Raw genomic sequence first — 23648 nt, 5'->3', positions numbered from 1 at the left:
CTGTTCTATTCTATTCTACTCTATTTGATTCTATTCTGAGTAGAATAGAACAGAACAGAACAGAACAGAAGAGAAAAGAACAGAGTAGAGTAGAGTAGAGTAGAATAGAGTAGAATAGAATAGAACAGAATAGAGTAGAGTAAGTAGAATAGAATAGAATAGAATAGAATAGAATAGAATAGAATAGAGTAGAGTAGAATAGAATGGAATCAGAGTAGCGTAGAATAGAACAGAATAGAATAGAATAGAATCAGAGCAGTGTAGAATCAAACAGAATAGAATAGAATAGAATAGAATAGAATAAGAATAGAATAGAGTAGAATCAGAGTAGCGTAGAATCAAATAGAATAGAATAGAATAGAATTGAATGGAGTAGAGTAGAATAGAATAGAATAGAATAGAATAGAATAGAATCAGAGTAGCGTAGAATAGAATAGAATAGAACAGAATCAGAGCAGCGTAGAATCAAATAGAATAGAACAGAATAGAATAGGCTTTATTGTCATTCCACCAGTTGTACAACAAAATTGCAGGTGGTCTCTGCCAGCAACAATACATTTACATCTAAATACCAACACAAAAGATATAGACATGTACTGAAAAATATAAAATAGTGTGCAATCGAAAATATGTGCAAATTAGAGATATACTGCATGAAAGGGTGAAAAGTAGTATAAAAATGGGCCAATGTAATAGTGTAAACAGTGTAAACGGTGCAAAGATAACAGTGTAGACAATGTAAACATATGGAAACATACATGTACCGGTGCAAGCAGTGTTTTCCTATAGAAACAGAAAAAAAAAAAAACATGCATGTGTGTGTTTATATGGGGGGAAAAGAGAGGAAGACAAGCAATTCACACACTTGGAAGCAAAACACTTGAATCCTAATTAGGCCATCAGGCAGATGTTGTTTGCTCACCAGCGGATCCATAAATAACCATATATTTATATAAAGTAGACCTGACATTTTGAGGGATGCGGGAAGCGATGGCAGGAATGAGGTGGGGGGAGACAGGTCGGACGGTGCAAGGTCTTCGCGCCCTGCACACGAGGCTCGGATTAAATACCGAACAAATGACTCCTGCGACTGGTAATGAGTTAAGGAACGTGAGCGCGCTTGTGGTTAATTGAGTACATTTTCTTGTGGAGAAACACGCAGAAAACACATTTGACTGTACCTTGAAGAGGCAAGATGCTGACACTGAAGTCTTCCAGCTGACTGAGGGCACTAATGAGGTCCAGCTCTTCCTGGATAGCCGGAGGACAGTCTGTGATCAGCTGGAGACACGTCCTGCAGGAATGCGGACAAAAACTGGTTAAAGTAAAAATATAGACAGTTATGCCGATCAGCTTGAATGTGACCCAGAGGAGCGACTCTTATCTACTTAGAGGCTCTCATCATTGGAGATTTACATAATTTTAGTGTACACAGCAAATGAGTTGTGGCACTTGAAAAAAGGTACGGAAAAGCAGCCACTTGCATTTAATCTAATAGTACACCTCCAAAACATGACTTGATTGCATGGTTTAGGAAAGGAGAAGGTCAAATAAGTTTTAGCTGTTTCACTAAGGATTTGCTAAAATGCCTCTTCTGAAAATCAGCAAAAAAAAAAAAAAGTGTTTATTAAGCCTTCTAAGTTTGTTAAGTTTCAACAGAGTGATCTAAAATGGATTTATTTACAAAGTCCGGACTAATTTGACGGATCTGCAACAGGGCAGTTTTCTCTTGCAACACAATCCGCAGTCATTATTACTCTTAATAGGATTATGTGTTTGTGTCTGTGTGTGTTCGCCTGCTTAAAATGCAAGCACACACCTCTCATTTGCTGGCTTTTTCATCATATGATTATACAGCAAAGCGGAATGGAGCAGACACTGAGATGGAAAAGAACTAATTATTAATTTACAAATAATGGAACCAAAAAAAAAAAAAAAAGAGCTTAGAGGAGAGTTCTGACGTCAGCTGAGCGGGTTTAGGACAGAGGGAGCTTGTCCTTGAGATGCGGTTTCAATGAAGAAACACACACACACTTCAGCCGTTACAGTGTGTGAACAAAGCAAGCTGACAAGAGTAGAAGAGGCAGCTAAGAATCCATCAGTATAATCGAATTAATCCAAACCATACACCATTAAAAGCGGTCTGACTCAATGTTGTTTTGGAAGTGGAGTACACACGCTTGGCAAAACAATCCACACACACTTCCCACTCTTTGAGCATGGCTACTGTTCTTGCCAGCAACGAGAGGTTTGTCCTGGCAAGTGAAAGCAGAGGAAAGGCTGCGGATAGGAGAATGAGAGACAGAAGGAGGGCATGTTGATTATGTACTTAAGCTGTGAAGTGTCTGCAGGCGTGTACGTGTGTGTGTGTTTGTGGTTGGAGACAAATTTCGACAACACTGTGGTGAAAAATTCTATTTAAGGTCGAAGCATCGCAATGTGTTTCGTGACACCTACTGTAATTTGCAGACAATTCTTGCCTGTGAAACGCAAATGAATGCGATTTAACGTCAACGTAACGCTTATCAACTGAATTCTGAAAAAAAAGAACCTGCCCTCCTTTGGACCAATCCAAGTGGCGTACAGCCGCATGCAATCAGTCTCCGCCTTCCTTCCTTCTGTCTTTTCTTCATTTCTGCTCGAGTTCTCTCCGAACCATGGGACGTTTTTATGAGATAAGCTTTCTAAAGTAAAACTGAGACATCAACAAAATGAATCATGCCTTTCTGACTTCTTTTAGACTCCTCGCTGCTTTTTCTGCTACATGGTTGATGAAATATCTGTAACCTTAAAAAAGCAGACATCTGAACAACTTTTTACATCTTTACAAAAACAGAAATGAAAGCAAATCATTACGAAGGAAGATAACTTAGAAAGCAACAGTAGATCTATCTATTTAAATATATATATATATATATATATATATATATATATATACACACACGCACACGCACACACACACACACGCACACACACACACACATATATATCAGCTAAAATTTGCTTAGAGGTCTTATTTATGTCTTTGTGCGTAAGAAATCAATATAAGTGAATCCCCAAAGGAACTTTGTGTTGGTAAATGCAAGTTATGCAAATTTACAGGATTTCAGTTCTGTTGCAACATGTTGATGGTCATATGAACTATGTTTTCAGCTCAAAAATGTCCAATTTCATCACAATAAATGCTATATTTTCAGGTCACAAATGGCCAAGTTATATTTGAACTGAATTTACCTGAAAAACAAATATTCTATTCTTTTAGATTCCCCAATTTTTCTTACAAGATTATATACTACATATCACATGTTTAATTTTTTACAGATTGCAATATGGAGTATGGTGCTGATCCATCCTGCTTATGTTACGCCAATACTTACATAAACAATGTCACAACAGTTTTCTAATAATAAGCATTTTTATAAAGAAATAACAATTCTATATTGTTATTTACTCTTTAGTATGATGATAAACTATACAATAAATAATTCTGATCCTAGTTTTTGCACAGGGATCATTTGTGGAAACGGTGACATGGCTGCCGAGCATCAGTATGATGGGATCCGTAACATCCATGTCACATCCGTCCACTGCCACATTTTGTGTTTTTGTGTCAGCTGTTATTGTTTTAGATCCACAATACTAACATTTATGAATAAGAGGAGAATTAGCAATAGTAAGTATATAAGTTTATTCCTAATAAAGTACTGGTACTGACCAGATCATCATGGGTAATGTCACGTCCGTCCACCAGCAAAAGTTTTCACATACACGTGCTATTCAAAATCCAATATTTCTGAAAATATAGCTTCCACTGTCAAATAATATCAGTAGTCTGTGCACAAATGTATTATCATTATTTCAACACAGTTCTAAGCATTTCTTACAACTTTTTTTTTTTGACAAAAATGGCCACTCATTTGACCCCCTAAGTAAATTTTAGCTGACATATATATATATATACATACATACATTATATATATATATATATATATATATATATATATATATATATATATATATATATATATATATATATATATATATATATATTAGGGTGCATCAAACCCCCCTTTTGTCAAATTTTTTCCTGTCCCTAGTCTAAAAAGTTTCCATTTGAGTAGAAAACACTATCTGTAAAATATTAATTAATTTTGACCATGTTTAGGTGGGCCACCGTGTGTTTGAAAATTTGAACTGCAAGGTTGCCAAATTCAGCAGGCTCAGAAAGTGAATATACCATTTAATACACTTAAGTCAAGTAAAACTTCCTAAGTTGCTCAAATATGCTTTATAAACCTTACTATCAATAGTTTAAGACCTAATTAAAATTCATTCATTCATTTTCTGAACCCGCTTTATCCTCACTAGGGTCACGGGGGTCGCTTGGAGCCTATCCCAGCTACACAGGGGCAAAGGCAGGGTACATCCTGGACAAGTCGCCAGTTCATCACAGGGCTGACATATAGAGACAAACAATCACTCTCATATTCACACCTATGGGCAATTTAGATTAACCAATTACCTATTAATGCATGTCTTTGGATGGTGGGAGGAAGCTGGAGTACCCGGAGAGAACCCACGCAGACACGGGGAGAACATGCAAACTCCCCTAATTAAAATATAAATTTAAAAAAATACAATAAATTTGATCCTAGATTACCCATCTGGTGCCCTCCCTTTTCTTCAGTTCAGCAGGTATCAGATTTCTTTTTCCAGACAAAGGTGGGTGGCTGTAGCTCAGTTGGTAGCGCGGGTCACCCAATGACCAAAGGGTCGGCGGTTCAAATCCTGGCTCCGACTGTCCACATGTCGAAGTGTGAACCCTGAACCCTAAACCCTTGCTCCCAGTAGGGCCAGGCTGCGCCTTGCATAAGTTCAGTCCATTTACTATAACACATTTTCAGTGTAAATATGCCAAATATGCTAAAGGCAATCCACCCAAGAGTAGTGAAGAGAAGAAGGTGAAGCACCCTGGGGGCCCTTTGAAGAGAAAAGGTGGCCCTGCAGATGAATGGAAGGAAGGTATTGGCCTTTCACTGAATGCTATTCCAGCCACTCAGCTTCCTTTGGTAAGAACAGTCCTTCAAAGGTACAGATCACTGCCAACAGAAGACAGCAAAACCATAGAAAAAGAAATATCTCTAGAAGTTGAGGCAATACGTTCCAACAAAGGCCCAGCATAACTGTGTTCTAGCTGTGTGTGATGTGATCAGCCTCTGGAAAGACTATCATAACCCTGGCTGATCAAAAACCTTGCCATTTTTTGTTTATTTACTTCTTATGATTTTATAGCAAACAGGACTGAAAAAACAAACCAGTCAAAACTTTGGATTTTTGAACCTGCCGAATTCGGCAGCCTTGCAAGTCAAATTTTCAAATGCCCAGTGGCCCACCTAAACAAAAACTAATTTAGCTAAAATTTTGCAGGAATTACTTTTTCACTAAATGGAAAAAAGTTAGACTAGGGACAAGTAAGAAGCAAACACTTTGCAAAAAAATGGGGGGTTTGATGCACCCATATATATATATATATATATATATATATATATATATATATATATATATATATATATATATATATATATATATATATATATATATATATATATATAAGCAAAATTTACAATGAACATTTAGTTGTTTTTTTCTCAGCAGGCACTACGTCAATTGTTTTGAAACCAAACATATATTGATGTCATAATCATACCTAACACTATTATCCATACCTTTTCAGAAACTTTTGCCCATATGAGTAATCAGGAAAGCAAACGTCAAAGAGTGTGTGATTTGCTGAATGCACTCGTCACACCAAAGGAGATTTCAAAAATAGTTGGAGTGTCCATAAAGACTGTTTATAATGGAAAGAAGAGAATGACTATGAGCAAAACTATTATGAGAAAGTCTGGAAGTGGAGGAAGCAACAAAAAACGTACCAAAGCTTTTATTAAAGCTCTCAAATCCAAAATCCTAAAGGATCCAACCAAATCCATGAGAAAAATGGCAACTGAACTTGAGGTAGACAACAAGACCGTTAGAAATGCAGTAAAATATGATTTGAAGATTTAAATTCACATGACTTTCAATAAACTAATTGGTCATGAACTGTCTTTCAATCCCTGCCTCAAAATATTGTAAATTTTGCTTCCCCACCCTGTATATATATATATGGTTTGGAGATGAGAAGTAAGTCAATATATCCTTTATTATTCCACCAGAGAAATCTGTCTTGAGCCATACTGCTGCATTACAACTGCAATGGCAAAGTACACTAAGAATATAAAATAATACTGCCCCCAATGACAATAAGCACTAATGACAGCATAAAATACCCATAATGATATTTAGTGAGAACCCAAGGGGAATTCTAAAGACAAGGACTTTAAAAGTTTACATAAGAACATCAAACACCAAACTAACGATAGAAACACTGACACTTGAGCTGTTCGTTAAGTAGAGTTATGGAAATGAGAAGAAAAGACTTAAACCAACTGTTTTTGCTTTTAACGGCTTAAAAACATTTACCTGTGGGTGACATAGGGATCTTTGTGGAGTTTTTTTTTGGTGGTTTTCTGACCATGATCTCTTCATAGCCAGAATAGAGGGAGTAAGATTTTTCCTTCCATCCAACTTTCATAGCTGTTGTAACTGGGCTTTTAGTCCTGCTTTTTAGTTGTTCAGTGAGTGTGCCAAACCACAGCGCTATTGCAATATCTAATAATACTTTCAGCAATGGCCAGGTCACTCTTGAAAAAGAGATTTTGATCTCAATGAGAATTACACCCAGCTAAATAATGGATATTTATATATAAAATGTTAACATGACTGCAGTGCTTACCCCACACTGTCTAAGTCTTTTAATACAGTGCAGCCTCAGGTTAGTCCACTGAAATGTACAATCCATAAAAACACCAACAAACTTTCTGTTACAATATCTTCAATAATGACTCATATAAACGTGTTTACTTAAAGGGGTCATATTTTGCTAAACCCACATTGTTTTTTAGTCTTTGGTACATTTATTTGTGTATTTGGGGACGTTAATAGTTCAAAAAGTTTGAATTTGAACCCTCCAGGTGCTGCAAAGCTATCTTTATATTCATTTTGGCAAAAATCGAGTGGATTTCTACAACCTGTTTCAATTCCTGCTTAATTTGTTACGTCTATAACTAATTATGTCACAGCATTTGCACATATAAGGTCAAGACTTCCGATGGACATTCCTCCAAGTACGCCATAACTGTTTGTCAGCAGCAGCGGTTGTAGTCCATACTGAAAATATATCGATTACCTAAAATGTTCAGTTGTTGGTTGAACAGGACAGAGCAGCACAGTCAACAACCTGGAGGGGGTGGGGCCTGAAATGGGTCATTTGCATTTAAAGGGCCAGCACTCAAAACGACCTTTCCGGTGTCATTACTCAGAAATAGGGTTGAAGATGGACCTGTGGAGTTGAATTAATGAAGAATTCAGACCCAAGCATAGCATTTACAGTTTATGTAGACCACAGGGAAATGTTTTAAAATGCATAATTCCATTTTAAAAAGCAAAATATCACTCCTTTAAGTAGAGTTTTAAAGTAGTTTACATTATGTGATTATCTATGTTTCTGCCAACATCTAATTTTCCCTTAATAGATTTTAAATCAAATATCTGTACTTTCTACTTCTTTTCCAAACAGACTTGTTACTTGAGATGTAGTCCCTTCTGTATTCTCTGTGCACCCCCGCCATTAAAAAAAACGGGTACATATAGGTTCATTCTCCTGTTGTTACCCCTGACAATGATAATGATGAACTGGAACTGGTCCCCGACCTCACTGTTCCTAATATTTTTTGATATAATGGTACTATGTGCTAATTGCTAATGCTAGCTAGTGTGTGTATATTCAGATTGGTAGAATTCAGACACAATTTCCTTATAGGGATATAAATCTGAGTTAACATTTAACCTTTATTTGAGGGGAATTATCGATCACTTTTACTCTCCACCGTGGTGCAGATGAGACAATAACACATAGAATGATATCCTCGGTGTATGCATCAGTGAATATGACAAAAAACATAACCAGGTTGAAACAACATAAAAAAAAAAAACAAAACAAAACAAACAAACACAACTGAACCAAACAGGAAAAAAAGAATAGTGTACCATTAGAAAAAGTCATCAAGCTCTGCTGCCAACAGTGAAAACTGATGCGCTCATGTAGTTAATATTCATTTTGTTGTTGTGTTTTAGTTTTATATTATGTTTGAAAGTTTTAATAGTGTTTTAATTCTATTAAAATGACATGAGACTCTGTTTGCACTTGACAGATGTACGAAAAAATTACTTGTTTGCACAGAAACAGCTGATGACCAATAACGGGAAATATTTTACTTTTATACATTTCAGAGCCTGTACTTTTTCACTTCTGAGTGAAGAAGTTAAATCAGTGCTTCAGACTCAGACTTATTGTCATTCAATCAATGGTACATGACTGAACAAAATGTAGTTACCCAGGTCTCAGTTTTAGCATAGAAGATAAAGAATAAAATCTAAAATAGAATATATACAGTATACGCTTCTATTTTTATGATTGTTTTCTTAGACAAGACTCTGTACTTCTAATTAAGTAAATAATGTGTGAACATTTGCATCTCTGTTGGTGTTTTGTATGGCTGATGCCAGGCTGATACTCAGTGTGAGTCTCTCTTTTTTTCTCTCCTGTGTGAATCCACAACATCGCTTTAGTAGTTGGAGGGGATTCCCATGTTATTTTAAGATGAGCCTCTTTGTCCTTGTGTAAACTCTTTGTCTGGTAACACCGACCGTGTCCATTTAGGACAGAGTCATGTGCAGTTTGTCCGAGCATGTGTGTGTGTGGGTGTCTTGTTGGTATGTAGTACACAGGATGAAAAGTGTGTCTGTGGAGCAGTTATTTTAATCTAAAGGACACAGGCAGCCAGTCTGTGTGGACTATTAATTTCAGAGCGACAGGCACTTATCCAGACAGACTTTCTGTCTCACATCACAACTTTACACACACAACAAACATGCGCACATAAATGCACAAGTGCACGCAGTGGGAGTGTTACAATGGATGATGTTGTCCATGTATGTGGAAGGGGGCCTCTGTATTAGTTACTATAAATGAATGACGACCCAATTACTGTCCCACTTCCCTACTAGGAACAGACGGTAAGGTTAGACACCCACCGGCACCCCTCTGTGATCTGAAACAGCACCAGACACACACTCTCACATATAAATACACTTCAGGTAATATTCAATGGGAGATGGAGTACAAGCTACTATTCCTGCTCGGTCATGCAAGCAACAAAACCTACATCAACCCAGATGAAAATCAATTTGTACTAAGCTTAGACAGCCTAAAAAATAGCAAATTAGATACTTAGTCAGGGTCTAACTTACTTAGCCTAATGCTACTATTCTACAGTGGCTATCAAGACTGTAACACGAGAAAATACAACGCTTTTCAGCACACGGAAACAGCGGGAAAACATTTCTTGTTTGTGATTCCACAGAATCCAAGTTCAATGTTACTTCCTGTTTCTATCCACCATATGAACTCTTATGCGATTTCCGTCCAATCACAAACGACAACAAGTATTGTCCCACCCTTTCTGAAATATATCATGTTTGCAAAAAGATGTTTAGTGAAATGTTATGGTTTGTGAAATGTCATGCATTTGAAATGTCATATTTGGAGAAATGTTATGTTTCGTGAAACGTTGTTGTTTTGTGAAATGTTTTGTGAAATGTCAGCTTTTGCAAAATGACAATGAGTTTTGTGAAATGTCACGTTTTCGTGAAATGTCGTGTTCAGTGAAATGCTATTGCTGTTTTGTGAAATGTGTTTTCTAAAATGTCACGTTTTGTGAAAATTCCCTTTTTTTTGTATGCAGCTCTGTTTTGTGAAATGTTGTGTGTGACTCTTAAGGACCACCAAACCACTGTAAATCAACATCCACTAAAAGTCAATCTCGTTTTCCTCACCTAGCCAGGCTCATGCAGGGGTCTGTCAACGTTGTGGAGGAGTTGAAGTATTCTCTGGCAGCAGCCAACACCAATTCGACACTGCTGTTGTAAGCCACCTTTAGAGCATAACTTTTCCCCCGGAAAGACAAGCTAACAGGAACATCCTGACTGACCTGGAAACATGAAATCAACATTAGAAATCAATGACAATGAATTCGTGGTGTTTTAATTTTTGGAGACCTCTATGGATGCAGTGAACATGCTCTGTGCATGTTTAATGTTTAAAAGAGGGGTATGAGATTTTAGAAAAATTGTTCGAGCAAGCAACATTTTGAAAATACTCAATTCAAAAGTCCAAAGAGGGGTATATGTAGAGGGGGTAGGGGGGAGGGGGAGGGACAAATGGCAGTTGAGTTTGATAGACGTATCACCGTTCGATCATTTCGATTGGGTGCTCAAAATGATTGGATGGTGTTTTTTCAGTCTTGTCCGTTCCACAGGTGACTAAATTTTTTTTATTTTTGTGTTACAACACTTAATTAATTGGTTGTAATCGGGGTGTGAAGGGGATTTTAAGCAATATAGTAAAAAATGCTCCAGGAAAACATCTCGCACCCCACCTTTAATGTTTGAAAGGATACCCATTAGCTGCCATCAAGGTGACAAGCTAACCTTCCCGGGGTCCACACAGAAGGACAACACAAAACACAGAACATAACAATACATGATATGCATGACAATCACAATTCACATTATTAAAAATGCAAATCTAAAAGCAATAACCATTATAAACATTATTAAAAACATAAAACATCAGCAGAAAAATATGGGATTAGTTATTACATTCATGAGTTGCATCCATCAAAGAAAATAACATGCACTCCCCCCATACAGTACTTGCTCAGATATTTAAATAGTGCCTTCTCAGGTGATACTTGAAAGATGATTTACCATTGAATTTACTGTACGTATGTTCAGGGGGCAATTATTCTAATGATTGATGGCACGATAAACAACTGTCCTCTTGGATGTGGCAACATAATCTAGCCATCACCAGCTGACCTAGTAAAATGAGAAAAAATTTGACTAAATAAGAGTCAAAAGTCATATTTAATATACCTTAGAGCAATGCATGAGCTGCCCTGCCAAGCGTACGTTCTCCACAAGACTGGAGCACAGCAGGGACTCCACAAAGACCTGAAGCAGTAAGTGAAACAGCGAGTGTTAAGCAGGAAAAAGTCTGTTTAACCACAGAAATGTTTTACACTGTTGGATAAATTACATAACCAAAAAATTTCATTTGAAACTGTGAATTCTTTGCTTTAACATGGAGTCTGTTTGTAATATTCCCCCGATTATTTTTAAAGCTGGTTGCATCACATACAAATCAGGGCAAAGTCAAAGATTTTATATTTTTGTTTTTTTCTGGTGTGAAATACCTGATGACATGTCTCTGGCTTAAGACATATGTAGACGTTCTGCTGCATGTCAAGCAGGTCCTGCAGCAGCCCTCTCCACACCGTCTCGCTTACTGGAGGATTTCTGAAAATAAAAATGTTAAAACTTTGCATCAAGGGCTGGGGGATAAAACAATAATTACCATTTTTTTGTGACAACCAGTGGATCTTGCCAGTTTATGTGTAAAGTCTGTGAGTGTGTGGGAGTGTGTGCATACTTGCGGCCAGTGTGGCGGCACAATTTGACCATCAGCTGGTGGGCTTCTTGTTCACTGTTCTGGCTGTTCTTCACATACGAGATGGGCTTCTGCAAACCGTGTTTCTCCAGTACTTCTGCAACACTATTACACGTAAGACAGAAACACATATAAAGCTTTCAACACAAGGGGAAAAACTCATATAAAACTGCAGACAAAGTTAATAATTCACCATATTCTGTAAAGGAGTTGGAGTAGTCGACTGGCAACAGTAACCATCATACTAACAAAAAAAACAGGGGTAGGATAAAATATTTAAAAAAACGGATGTGTACGATCTGAGCCGTTCATTATTTTGGCAGGAGAAAGTCATCGCCACGGTGCAGATGGAGAAAGTGCAGAACAAGGCTGAAGTGCAACATGATAAACGGCACGCCATCGCGACGACACCTTTTTGCTAGTGTGTGTGGATGGATGTAAATGTTGCCTGTCTTATATGACTGAGAGGGCATGTATGTGTGCATGTGTGTGTGTGCATGTGCTGGTGTGAGATTAGCATGGCAGGCTACGTCTCACAAGGGTCGTGATGCTACAGATGTTCACTCTCTGCTGCAACTCATTACCATAGTAAACAGGTGCCTGTGTGTGTGTATGTGGGTGTGAGTGAATGTGTCGGTGAGAGACAGACAGACAACAAGCCCCGGTATTAACAGCCGCGTGTGCATTTGTTCGGGTGTAAATGTATGAGTGGGAGTGTCTGCATGTTCCCCGTGCACATATTAATGAGCCAGCAAGTGATAGTGGCAGCAGCAGAAAACAGCTTCTATCCCGGAGACACTCTCAGAGCAGACACTTCACATTTACTGCCTGATTCATCTGAGTAAGTGTGTGTATGTGTATGTGTGTATGTGACTCACAATGCTTTGGCACACTCGACGCGAACACACTTCCCAAGCTCCCCAGGGTGTGTTTGTGCGTGGCTGTGTTTGTATACGTGTAAATACGTGTGAATATTTATCTATAAAGGCCAACACTAAGCTCTAACACAGGCTTTCCTGTTGCTGCTTCCTCCTCCTCATCATCAACTACATTCACATTCCCCTTTAGGCTCCCGCCCTCCTCCCTGCCTTCATCCTCATCTTCCTTCCTTCCTCCACATCATTCCTCTCTGTTCAGAAGTTCATCCTGAGGGGAGGAGGTGGAGGAGCGACAGAACGGGAGGGGATAAAAAGAGAGAGACATGCTGTAGATGACTTTAACCTGCAACACAGAAAACGCTTGAGGCCATTTGACTACCATGGGACAGATAGCGGCCCTTTGATATTGTGTTTCGTGTCAGTGTGTGTTTCAATTGTGCATCAGTCGTGCTTCTTCTTCTTCTTCTTCTTCTTCTTCTTCTTGGTGTTTTCCATCAGGCCAGTAATAGGGGGAGGGAAGTAATAAGCATTGCTACAAAGCGAACATCTCCCTAGCAGTGCCGCACTAATCACCAAACTGAAGGACTCTGCTCAGCAATTTAATATGACAACAGCTACTGCAGAGACATATGGCTGATGAGCGGGGACAAGTTCGTCTCTGCTGGGACTGCGACAAAAAAATGAAAGGTGAGAAATCGCTCATTTAAAAGACTGATTAATCGAATCGGTTCATTACGATTAAACAGATTGCCAATACATTGTTTTTGATAAATTGACTCGCTGTTTGGGGTCTAATCTGCACACCTGGCTGCTCCTGGTGGACTGCAGTAAAGCGGACAGGAGTTGAGATAGAACAGCTGTTGAATGGTGCAAGTGTGTTGCAGGTACCTGAGGTGTTTCTCCAGTTTGTCCACCTGATCATGAAGCGATGGGGTGATGTCTGTCTGCGGCCTGAGGGATTTGAGACAGAACAGAACTATATGTAACTTCATGTTCACATACAGAAAGCAAATTTGAAAAAAAAAATAAAATAAAATAAAATAACAAGCAGATGGAAAAAAAATACCAGTAATGTATGTGTGTTTATGTCAGTACAGTGCACATACTATACTGTGAGAGTGCTAATGCTCTGCCTGCTACTGTGAGGTTGTACTGAGCCCCACTAAAAATAAAACCCTGTGCTTCTCTGCCTTGAGGCAAAGGATTCTGGGTCATGCTGGCCTGTCCCCCACCAGAGTACTGACCCTGATGAAACAACCTTCTGTGTCAAAATGTGTGTATTTCAGTGAGCAAGCGAGTGTATGTTCATCTGTTTCTGCGAACACCTTTTTTTTTTTTTTGTTTTTTTTTTTTTAACAAAACACACAAAATCATCGTCTCAATCAATTCCTCTGCGTTCTCGTCTTTTTCTTGCTCCAACTCCTAACTCCTGTTCCTCTTTTTAATACCCTTTTCTCCCTCATTCTATTTCTCTCCCTCTCTCACCGTATAATCCCCTGCCCATTTCTGCATTTCCCACTTTCTAAGGGTGGATGCACATTACATTATTCTGAGCAGATTTAGACCTAATTAAGCTGTCTCACAAAAAAAGTCAGAAAATTAGATTGAAACTACTAAGTCATGGTTTCTATCCCTGCTCTAAAAACTGTAATATTCTGAGCTGGGGTGGCAATTTTAGAGCTTAGTAAGTCAGGGAAATCACTCTGGAGAAAAATGAGAAGTTGAGGGCATTGCCTATATGGTGGAGCCCTGCAGCACTACTAATCTAAACAGCCTGTCTCTTAAAGTGAGATGTTAGTATAACATGCCATGCTGTACTGATTGAGAAAGGAATATGCATAAATATTATATGCAGTTTACTACACATTGTGTTAGCTAAGCAGTTGCGCACAGCTGCTAAAACTGCAGTCACATGATAATACATACTGATAAGTGTTGAAATTTTCATCCTTAATTTCTGAGATCTACATTATGTAACAGCTGACTGACATATGTAACAGTAAACATGAGTTCAGTGAGAAAAACAGGTTCTTCCTTAGATCAAAGCAACACATTTAGTGTGGTTTCACCTCTGTCTAAAGTCTACCACCTTCTCAGCATTTGTCACTTTCTGACATTTTAAAGCAATTTCCTGCTGAAAAGAATCAGTGCTGGCCATTCGTCAGATGCCGGGCATGAAGTTTCTCCCACTAGTCTATTCCAGGTTTTGTAGGCTGCAGCAGAAAACTAATACAACCTAAGAGACAAATATCTAAAACAACATAAAAATATATCTTTAACAAAAAAAAAAATCAAGTGAACCAGCCCTTAAAAGTCCAGCAGAAACTACAGTTTGCAATGTTTAGCTTGTATTAAGATAGCAATTATGGCTATAATAGAATGGCAAATTTGAGAAGAATAAAAACACTAAGTGGTATCTGTTGATAAAAGTAAGAGGAGAATCGATTAGTGGAGCAAGACTACAAACTACAGGGTCTACATTATGCAGGAGCTACAGAACTTATTTGTAGTTTGACAAATAAGCTACTTGCTAGTCTTGAAAATCACCACCCTGTGTAATTTTACCTACAGTTTATACACTTATTAAGACAGAACCTGTTAAATTTTAGTGGTAAACTTCATTCATTCATTCATTCATTATCTGAACCCACTTTATCCTCACTAGGGTCATGGGGCTCGCTTTCCCAGCTACTTACGAGCGAAGGCGGAGGTAAACTTTAACCCTGTTTTCTCCCTGTATGCTATGTATACATTTATTATGAAGATTGTTGGTATGTTCACTGAATTTTTAATAATACAGTGAACTAGCGCTCTATAAAAATGCAACAGACATGTGCAGGAAATCTTGTTCAGGTGAGTGGAGGGAATTTATATGGAAAAACATTGTACTTTTTTTTTGTTACACCTAATGTCAAAAGTAAACATTGTAAGAATCCGAACAAAGCTCATTGTTGGAGGAACTGTGGATTTGTGAAGGCATGGCACTGTGTTAAGATTGTACCCTACTGGTCGTTGGTGATAAAGGAAATCAACAATATAATAGGAATGGGCTTACAGTTTGATTTTATTGTGAATTACTTGGGTAACCTACCATACGAGATGAGGAAATCTGACCTGATCTGATATCTTTTGTCAATACTATTAACAGGGGCAAAAAAAACAAAAGCCATAACTGGAAAATGGATGTGCAAAGATCCCCTAACACTTCTGGACTGGACAACTGTTGGGAATGACATTTATGACATGGAAATGCTGACTTTCTCATTAAGACTCACTGCTGACAAATGTAAACATTTTACATTAGATTATTATTTCAATTATATCTTTTTTTTTTTTTCCTGTGTATTGTTTATTCCTGGGGAGGTATTTAAATAAGCCTTTTTTTGGCTTCTATCCTCTCCTGCACAATGGTGTTACTTGCATGAAAATTGTTTTTTTAATTTGTCTCTTGCTCTTTATGAAGTGCAAATAAACAAAAATAAATAAATAAATAAATAAATAAAAATTTAAAAAAAGGGAAAAATGGGATTTTTATGTTAATTAAAGAAATCCTTAAACCTGTATAATCTTATACTTAAGTATGCTTACTTTGATTTTTTGCTAAATCTGTCCTGAACCTGTCTGTATTTTATTTGTCTAAAGGTTGAACCTAGATGCTCTAACTATTGTGGTCCGTTTTTTTGTTTGTTTGTTTTGTTTATTTGTTTGTTCTATACATACTGTAAAATTTGTGTACATAAAAATAAAGTATAAAAAAAAATAGATGTGCAGAAAATAATTTCAGTGCAACAATACAACAGTTGAGGGTGTGGGAACCGCCTATTGGTCTGGCTCTTTTTTCATCGCCGTTCTCCCCCACTGCAGTAGGAATGCATACAGTACATCACATCGCAGTACAGCTGATCTGAGCCGTACACGCCAGTTGAAAAGGGCAAAAGATGTCGTCCTCAGATATATGAAGCACTCTTTAAGTATTAATTCAATTCTCCAGTTAAGGTGTGGAGAAGAAAGACAATCCATCTTAGTAATTCAAATTCATTTAGGCTACTCTACAGGTCCATTTTATCAACAATTTCTTTTCTTTCTACTCTTGATTTTTTCTATTTCAGTCTTTTACTATCACTTACTCCTCTTCAAATGCACTGCATTCCCACACAGCCTCATGGGGGACTTAAAGGACAGGCCCTTTTGCCATATGAAATAAAATGTGTTAGAGGAGATGTGAGGGAAAGGAGGAGGAGGAGGTAGAAAATACTGTATAGACTGCAGCCAGGCTTACTGATGGCTCCTTGGAGTCTCAGTTAAACATGAAGGAGAGAGAGAAACAGAAGGAAAAGAAAGGTGCAAAGGGAGGGAGACGAAACAGAGGTAGTAGTTAGGTTTATTGATGGGTCCTGCGAGAGAAGTAGAAAGGAAAGGAAAGAGCAGGGGAGGGGATTCTCAAGAATGAGTCTTATAGACTGTGGTGGCCTGCCTCCCAGCTTTACATTACAGCTTAAATCATCTAAAAGCGTTCTTGTTTCCAGCTTATTGGATAGGAAATTCTTTGAATGAATCAAAGGGAAAAAGGCAAGGTTGTGTGTGTCTGTGTGAGTGTCTGACCCATAGCCTCTCTGTGGAAGGCACTCCAGGATGTCATAACAGAGGCTGAGCTGGTCATCTCTCTCACAGCTGTAGATGCACTCCAGAGCGACCTCCATCAGCTGGTCTGGGTCCCCTATGATCTTCTGTTGGCACTGGAGAGGACAGGAGAGGAGAGATTTATTATAAAATAATGTCAGATGTGTTAGAGTCTGCTTCTGTTTGGGGGGAACTGGAGCCGTCCTGTGCAGTGTGGCTGGAGAATCACTTGTTCTCAGTGTCTGATGGGAAAAAAATGTGAATATGTACATAGGTGAGGAGGATGAATTAGGCTGCACAATATCGGGTTGGCACGAATACCATTTTTGGTGTCTGGAGCTTGGATAGTAGTCCTTTTACTACCTCTTTTAATCCACTAATAATATACACTATATGGACAAAAATACTGGGACACATTATAATTACAGGTTGTAGAATTTGCCCATTTCTAAGGATCTGAAATATTATTTGTTTATTATAATAAATGACCAAACAGTAATTATTTAAGTTTAAAGGCTGATTCTTTCAAACAGTTACCTGTGGTTTAAAATATGTAATAAATGGTCAGAACGGGACAAATATTTCAGAAATCTAAAGGTAAAACATTTAAAACAGTTATAATGATTAAAAATGTAATATTATCATTTATACATTTCAGTCCCTCGGTGTCCCAATACTTTTGTCCATTTTTTTTTTTTTTACAAAGGCAAAGAAGGAAAGTTCAATCAGATGCCATCCTCTATCTCTGTACCATAATCTGTTCATGCAGTTCTCTCAGTTACTGGCAGTTCTTGATAAAAATGTTTTTGTGAGTCATTCCTAAGATATCAGTTCACAAGAGTAAACTCGACCTTTTACCTTCTGTATAGAAAATGTTATCACATCTTCATATTGTTTGATCACGTATTTGTGTGGAATCGTTGTACAAAGTCTTGAATTATGTAGCAAAAACATGTTTTTATGTGGTCACTGTGACCTTAAGTTTTGGCCACAAAAACCTTTTCTGTTCATGCTTGAATTCAAATGAATGTTTGTGCCAAATATGAAGAAAATCCCTCAAGACTTTCCTGAAATACAGTACTGTGCAAACATCCTAGGCAAACACTAAGTTTGCTGGTTTATAATTTATAATGGCCACACATATGCATTTCTCAGTTTCTGTTTTAAGATGTAGATATATGGGAAGCATGTACAGCAGTAAAAACAAAAGTTTCAGGGGAAAAAATAGTTTCTTCGGTCACCTGTTTAGTGTGACCTAATGTCATTAACACTTGTGTTCGGACAATATCAGATTCATTGGATTCATTTATGATATTTTATACCAGGTTTCATTCAACACGTGTCAGATGTTTCTAATTATTTAGTATTTACACTACCAGTCAAAAGTTTGGCCATACCTGTTTTTTCTTCATTTTCATGACTATTTACATTGTAGATTCTCATTGAAGGCATCAAAACTATGAATGAACACATATGGGATTATGTAGTTAAAAACAAGTGTGACATAACTCAAAGCACGTTTTATACTTTAGATTCTTCAAAATAGCCACATTTTGCTTTTATTACTACTTTGCACAGTCTTGGCCTTCTCTCGATGATCTTCATGAGGTAGTCACCTGAAATGTTTTCCAACAGCCTTGAAGGAGTTTCCAGTGATACTGAGCACTTGTTGGCCATCTGCGGTCCATTTCATGTCATTTAAATGAGAGGGTTTGTTAAAACTTTTAACTGATAGTGTATTTATTTACATACAGAACAGTGTGTATTGGCATTAGTTACAAAGAACAAGATGCGTGCACTAGATTTAGCAGAGCAGCTAATTTCCATCCATATTTGTTGTGTATTTGTGCTGCTTCTTGTCATCGGGTCAGAGGTCACATTAAATAGCGACTTTAACCTTTAGAACCCGTTTAGTTCAGCTTTTAGTGTCTTTTAAGACTGTACACATATTACCTGTATTTTCTTGCTTTATCTGAAGAGAATGAGAAATAAACATGTATGTTCATTTCAACCCTGCAATAACAAGAAAGCTAGTATTGTATGTTTTAAACACAGCAGGGAGTGACGGACTGGGGGGAGATTGCAGGACAGACCTTCTTACAGTGAAGCGAGATGTACTGAAAGTGTTTTCTGTTCTAGTCATATGACCTATAAAATCAGGGAGCACCACTTTGCGTCTGGCCCGGCAGCCTCCAGGACACACTTGTCGTATCAGTACATGGTTTTATAAGGGTTTTGAAGACTTAGGCACCATCTGTCCTCCTGTCTAACATATGGAGCAGCACACATAACTCAGTGTGCAGTTGAATATCACTTTACATTGTATAAATACTTAAACCAGTGCTAGACACCCCCCCTCTTTCTGACTCTGTAAGTAGAAACATGACAAAAACAGTGTTAGCATATTGTTAGCACAAGCCTCTCACTCACCAGGATGACACCTGCAGCTCTCAGCTCCATTTCCTCACTCCATAACTCAGTCCTTATCATTGTTATTTCTCCATATCCTTGTCAGTTCAGATTAAAATTGTAAGGCTGTGATTTGTCATAACTATGAATTTATATTTTCAACCTCTCATTCGTCAAAATTAGTATTGGTGTTGTGACAGGATGTCACACACTCAGAGACTGCACATATTGTAAGGTCCCAAGTGCGTGAAGGGGAATTTCTGTGACAGTAATTTATGGACTTCTACTTAACTGTTATGCACATTTGGCTGTGTTTCTTTGTTCTATGCTCCATTTTATTACACATGTAATTCACAGCTTCATGTTATGTGGTGATGATAACCAAGATAACCTTGTCTTAACATGGACAGGGTGTAACAGTAAACCCCAGCTAGAAATTGGAGTCAACAATTTTGTCTTTTCTGCTATGAGTAATCTGCTTGTCACAGGATCATTTTAAAATGTCTGAATCTTAATACTGAAAGGAAAGGAAAGGAATGGAATGCAATGTGTATCCTGGTGTGGCTGACCCTGTCACCTGTTTGATTCACCCTGAGGTAGTGCATCACTTTGAGTATTTTCTTCCCTTTCAAAGTGTGCGTGTTATATGTTTTCTAATAGCAGCAGACCCGACCTTGACTCGGCCCTTATGGGGTCATAAATATAACATTTATGGCGCCGGGCTGTGGCACCGGCCCTGACATTGCACAAACAGCCTGAGACGCACTGTGCCTACTTTCATTTTGCTGTCCCTCCATTTATGTGCAGCCAAGTGTGACACCTACGCTTACAGGTACACCTGTGCTTGTGTGTTCCCATACTTACATCAGGTTTGGAGTGCTGGAAGATGATGAGGGGCAGGGTGAGGTCGTGCTGGGCCACACTGACCAGATACTCTCTGAGTAGAGACTTGGACACACCCACTTTCTGCCCCTCACAGCGGTGCAGGAACGGCACCATCCACTGGAGGGCGTCTTTCACGTAGCGCTCTGGGCTGGACTGAAAGAAAGACAGTTTTATGACAGGACATAAAAATGATTAACCACTTCATAGAACACATAATTACAGATCTTAATGGCATCTTGTTACAAAATATTGATGGTTTATGAACAAAAACCCATCATCCTTATGACCGGTCCTTAATATCATCTTGGCTCCTAAATCTGGGATTTTATTATTTGTAATGTTGACACTGTTTTGCTTTTTGTAGCAGAGGATCCCCTTAGTAAAACACTCCAACTATTACATGAAGTGCTAAAAAGTCAGCAGAGTTTATTGGGTTTATTACATGGCTGTGTCACCTACAGAAAAGTCAATCTAAAAACAATGAAATTAGTTTAAGTGCCTGCCATAATTATAATATTTTCATTTGGCCCTTTGTGACACAGAACTGAAATAATGAAATAGTGCCTCCAGTCAGTTATTTTGAGTTTTAACACATTCTTCTGGAATCAAAGCAACAAACTAACCACTTGAGGAGGCGGGTGTGTGAGGATGAAATTACTGTTTTTGTCAAGGGAGTCTGGAGGCTCTTAATGGAGAGATATAACAGTTTGAGTCTCCACCATGGAGAAAAGAGAAAGGTTTCATAGACTAAGACTGAGGGGCAGGTGGGCTGCACACTTCTGATAAGAGGGCATTAACATCAATTATAAAAATAAGAAATTAAAAGAGAAATCAAAAACAGTTGACCCTATGTCAGCAACAGGTAATAGAAATAAGAAAAGGCACAAGCCATTATCAACCAATAAAAGTTTTATAGACTTGCTTTGCATTGATGTGTTTCACCAGACATATAATTACATTTATCATATTTATTTTAAAGTGCCGTACCACATAACCCACTACATGTCAATAAAACTGATTAGTGCTGTATTGTGTGGGTTATTAGCTTAATGTTGACTAGACTGTTACATGAGGTGTTCTAAGATGGTAAGCCACTGTGAGAGCATTCCTACTGTTCATAAACATTTATATTTAATGCTTTAAAGCACTGTAAAGTACTTTAAACTGCACTTACATTAAATCGTGCCAAACAATTAAACCTGAAGTTGAACTGTAATAGCAGCAGTACGTGGCTGAACTGTGTGCAGATGTGTGTCGAGATCACACCAGGCCACACACCCACCCTTCGACAGCAGTGAGTCAGGGTTTACACAGATAAAAGAGCATCCACAGGGGGAAAAAATGAGATTAAAAAAAGGCTAAATGCAAACTTGCAACTCACCCACACACAAACATTTTAATTTGCTGTAATGTGTCTCTGATATAGAAAGACATCAGACACAGGCAATGAGGGAGATCTCATCGAGGAGAGTTTGGTAAACATTCACACACGTGCGCGCACAACACACGCACACACACAACGCCCAAAGGGAGTACCAGTCAAACAGCATGTGTTAGTGCAGTCAACAACATTTGCTGGCTGCATGCCGGTATGGCAGATCCTACTGGCAGTGGTCCTCACAGGCTAAAGCTGGCAGTTATTAGCTACAATTTAGAGGAGAGCTCATATTATGTACTCCGAGGGGACTTGTAACTGTCGTACCTGCTACTGACTAGCTTTCATAAGTCTCTTGCTGCAGATGAATCGAAAGTTGGTACCATCAAACGTCAAAGATTTGAGAAAAGAAATCCAAGTGAATTACTGCAATTTTGATACCGTATTTAGAGATAAAATCAAAATCAAAGTGTGCTGAATTTCTTTTCCTTATCACTTATTCAAGATTTAATTTCCATTTATCATTAAATCAACAGAAAATTGAATAAGCATACCACATGGAAAACTGAGGGGAGCCTTCGTATTTGTATTGACGATGAACACTTGCAGAGAGGCGTACTTAGCGATACGTATTTACTCCGAACAGATGACCAGAGTTTCAAGGTCAAACGCTCGGGGAGAGTGTAGAGTCCTTCAGAGAGCTGTTGCATTTACACAATCAGCTTTTCATTTAAAGGATAGAGAAGGCTCAGAAAGACGAAAAAAATGAGTGGATTTTATACTTTTAACCTTGATGTAAGAAGAGGATGCTAAGGAAGCGGTACTGTCTATGTTAATTACACACAGATACAGAACCATTATCCCTAAATAACCTGATTTAGGGTTGAAGGTGTCTTTATTAACCTCATGGGGGTATTGGATTTACAGCCAGCAGTAAATAAACACACAGCAACCACAAATACCAACACATTTTCTAAATTATAGTGTCATTTACAAGGCTGAAGCAGTAGCACCTGATACATTCATATTATATATTTTGTTTATATACTGTGGTGATAATATAAACATGGGGAGTCCAGAGAATGGGTAGAGGAGTATGTGTATATGTGTGTGTATGTGTGTGTTCTTAATATGTTGATCATATGATGTAATTTATCCATAATACTTTGGACGTGCATGTGTAACCAATATTTATTGTTATGTCGACCAGCCCAGGTTTTGCAGATGGAAAACTGGCTAAGGTGTAAAACTATGCATCTCTTCTACAGTCAGATTAATGCTATAGTAACAAATAAACTCATCTAAATGCAGTAGAAACCAAGTAATGAAAGCAATATTTTGTCAGGAAAAGATAGAAAAGACTTTTCAAAATCACTCAGTAGTGTAAATATTTAAAAATGAGTTTGTAATGAGTTTATTAATATATGCATGCAATAATATTAAAAACTACATTAATAAACCGGCACTTATGATGAGCACTTGTTTACTAATGCGATGACAGGAAGAATTAGAGGTGCGAAACAATAACCGATTCCAAAACATATTTTGGGGATTATCTGACAAGTGAAAATGTAAATTGTGCCACTTACGTTCTTCATGAGCAGGCGGAGCTTGTCAATGTCCCTGAGCTGTTGCAGATCATTAAGTGTCAGACTCAATTCACATGATGTCTCATACACGAGTGTTTCCATGGTGACCAGATCATCACACAAGAGCTCTAACCCTGGGATCTCCCGCTCCTTTCCCAGACGCACCAGAGACAGGGCACAGTCGACCTGATGGACGGAAAGAAATGCAAAGAAGAAGAAAA

At 38.0% G+C, this 23648-nt stretch overlaps 1 protein-coding gene across 1 annotated transcript in view; it reads right to left on the bottom strand.

The window, feature by feature from the left end:
* Window positions 1–23648, bottom strand: part of nbas (NBAS subunit of NRZ tethering complex) — a 228409-nt gene that overhangs the window by 140298 nt on the left and 64463 nt on the right. The window contains exons 24-32 of the mRNA XM_030128460.1: window positions 23428–23613; window positions 20443–20616; window positions 17152–17285; window positions 13438–13500; window positions 11654–11776; window positions 11418–11520; window positions 11098–11175; window positions 9997–10151; window positions 1182–1294 (exon numbers count right to left, since the gene is read on the bottom strand). Of these exons, the coding sequence (XP_029984320.1) occupies window positions 1182–1294; window positions 9997–10151; window positions 11098–11175; window positions 11418–11520; window positions 11654–11776; window positions 13438–13500; window positions 17152–17285; window positions 20443–20616; window positions 23428–23613 (1129 nt within the window). The remainder of the gene's footprint in view (window positions 1–1181; window positions 1295–9996; window positions 10152–11097; window positions 11176–11417; window positions 11521–11653; window positions 11777–13437; window positions 13501–17151; window positions 17286–20442; window positions 20617–23427; window positions 23614–23648) is intronic.

This window comes from Sphaeramia orbicularis, chromosome 24 (genome assembly GCF_902148855.1).
Source record: "Sphaeramia orbicularis chromosome 24, fSphaOr1.1, whole genome shotgun sequence".
Lineage (NCBI taxonomy): Eukaryota > Metazoa > Chordata > Actinopteri > Kurtiformes > Apogonidae > Sphaeramia > Sphaeramia orbicularis.
The sequence above is the reverse complement of the archived record's forward strand: the minus strand, read 5'-3'. Positions and strand labels throughout refer to the sequence as shown.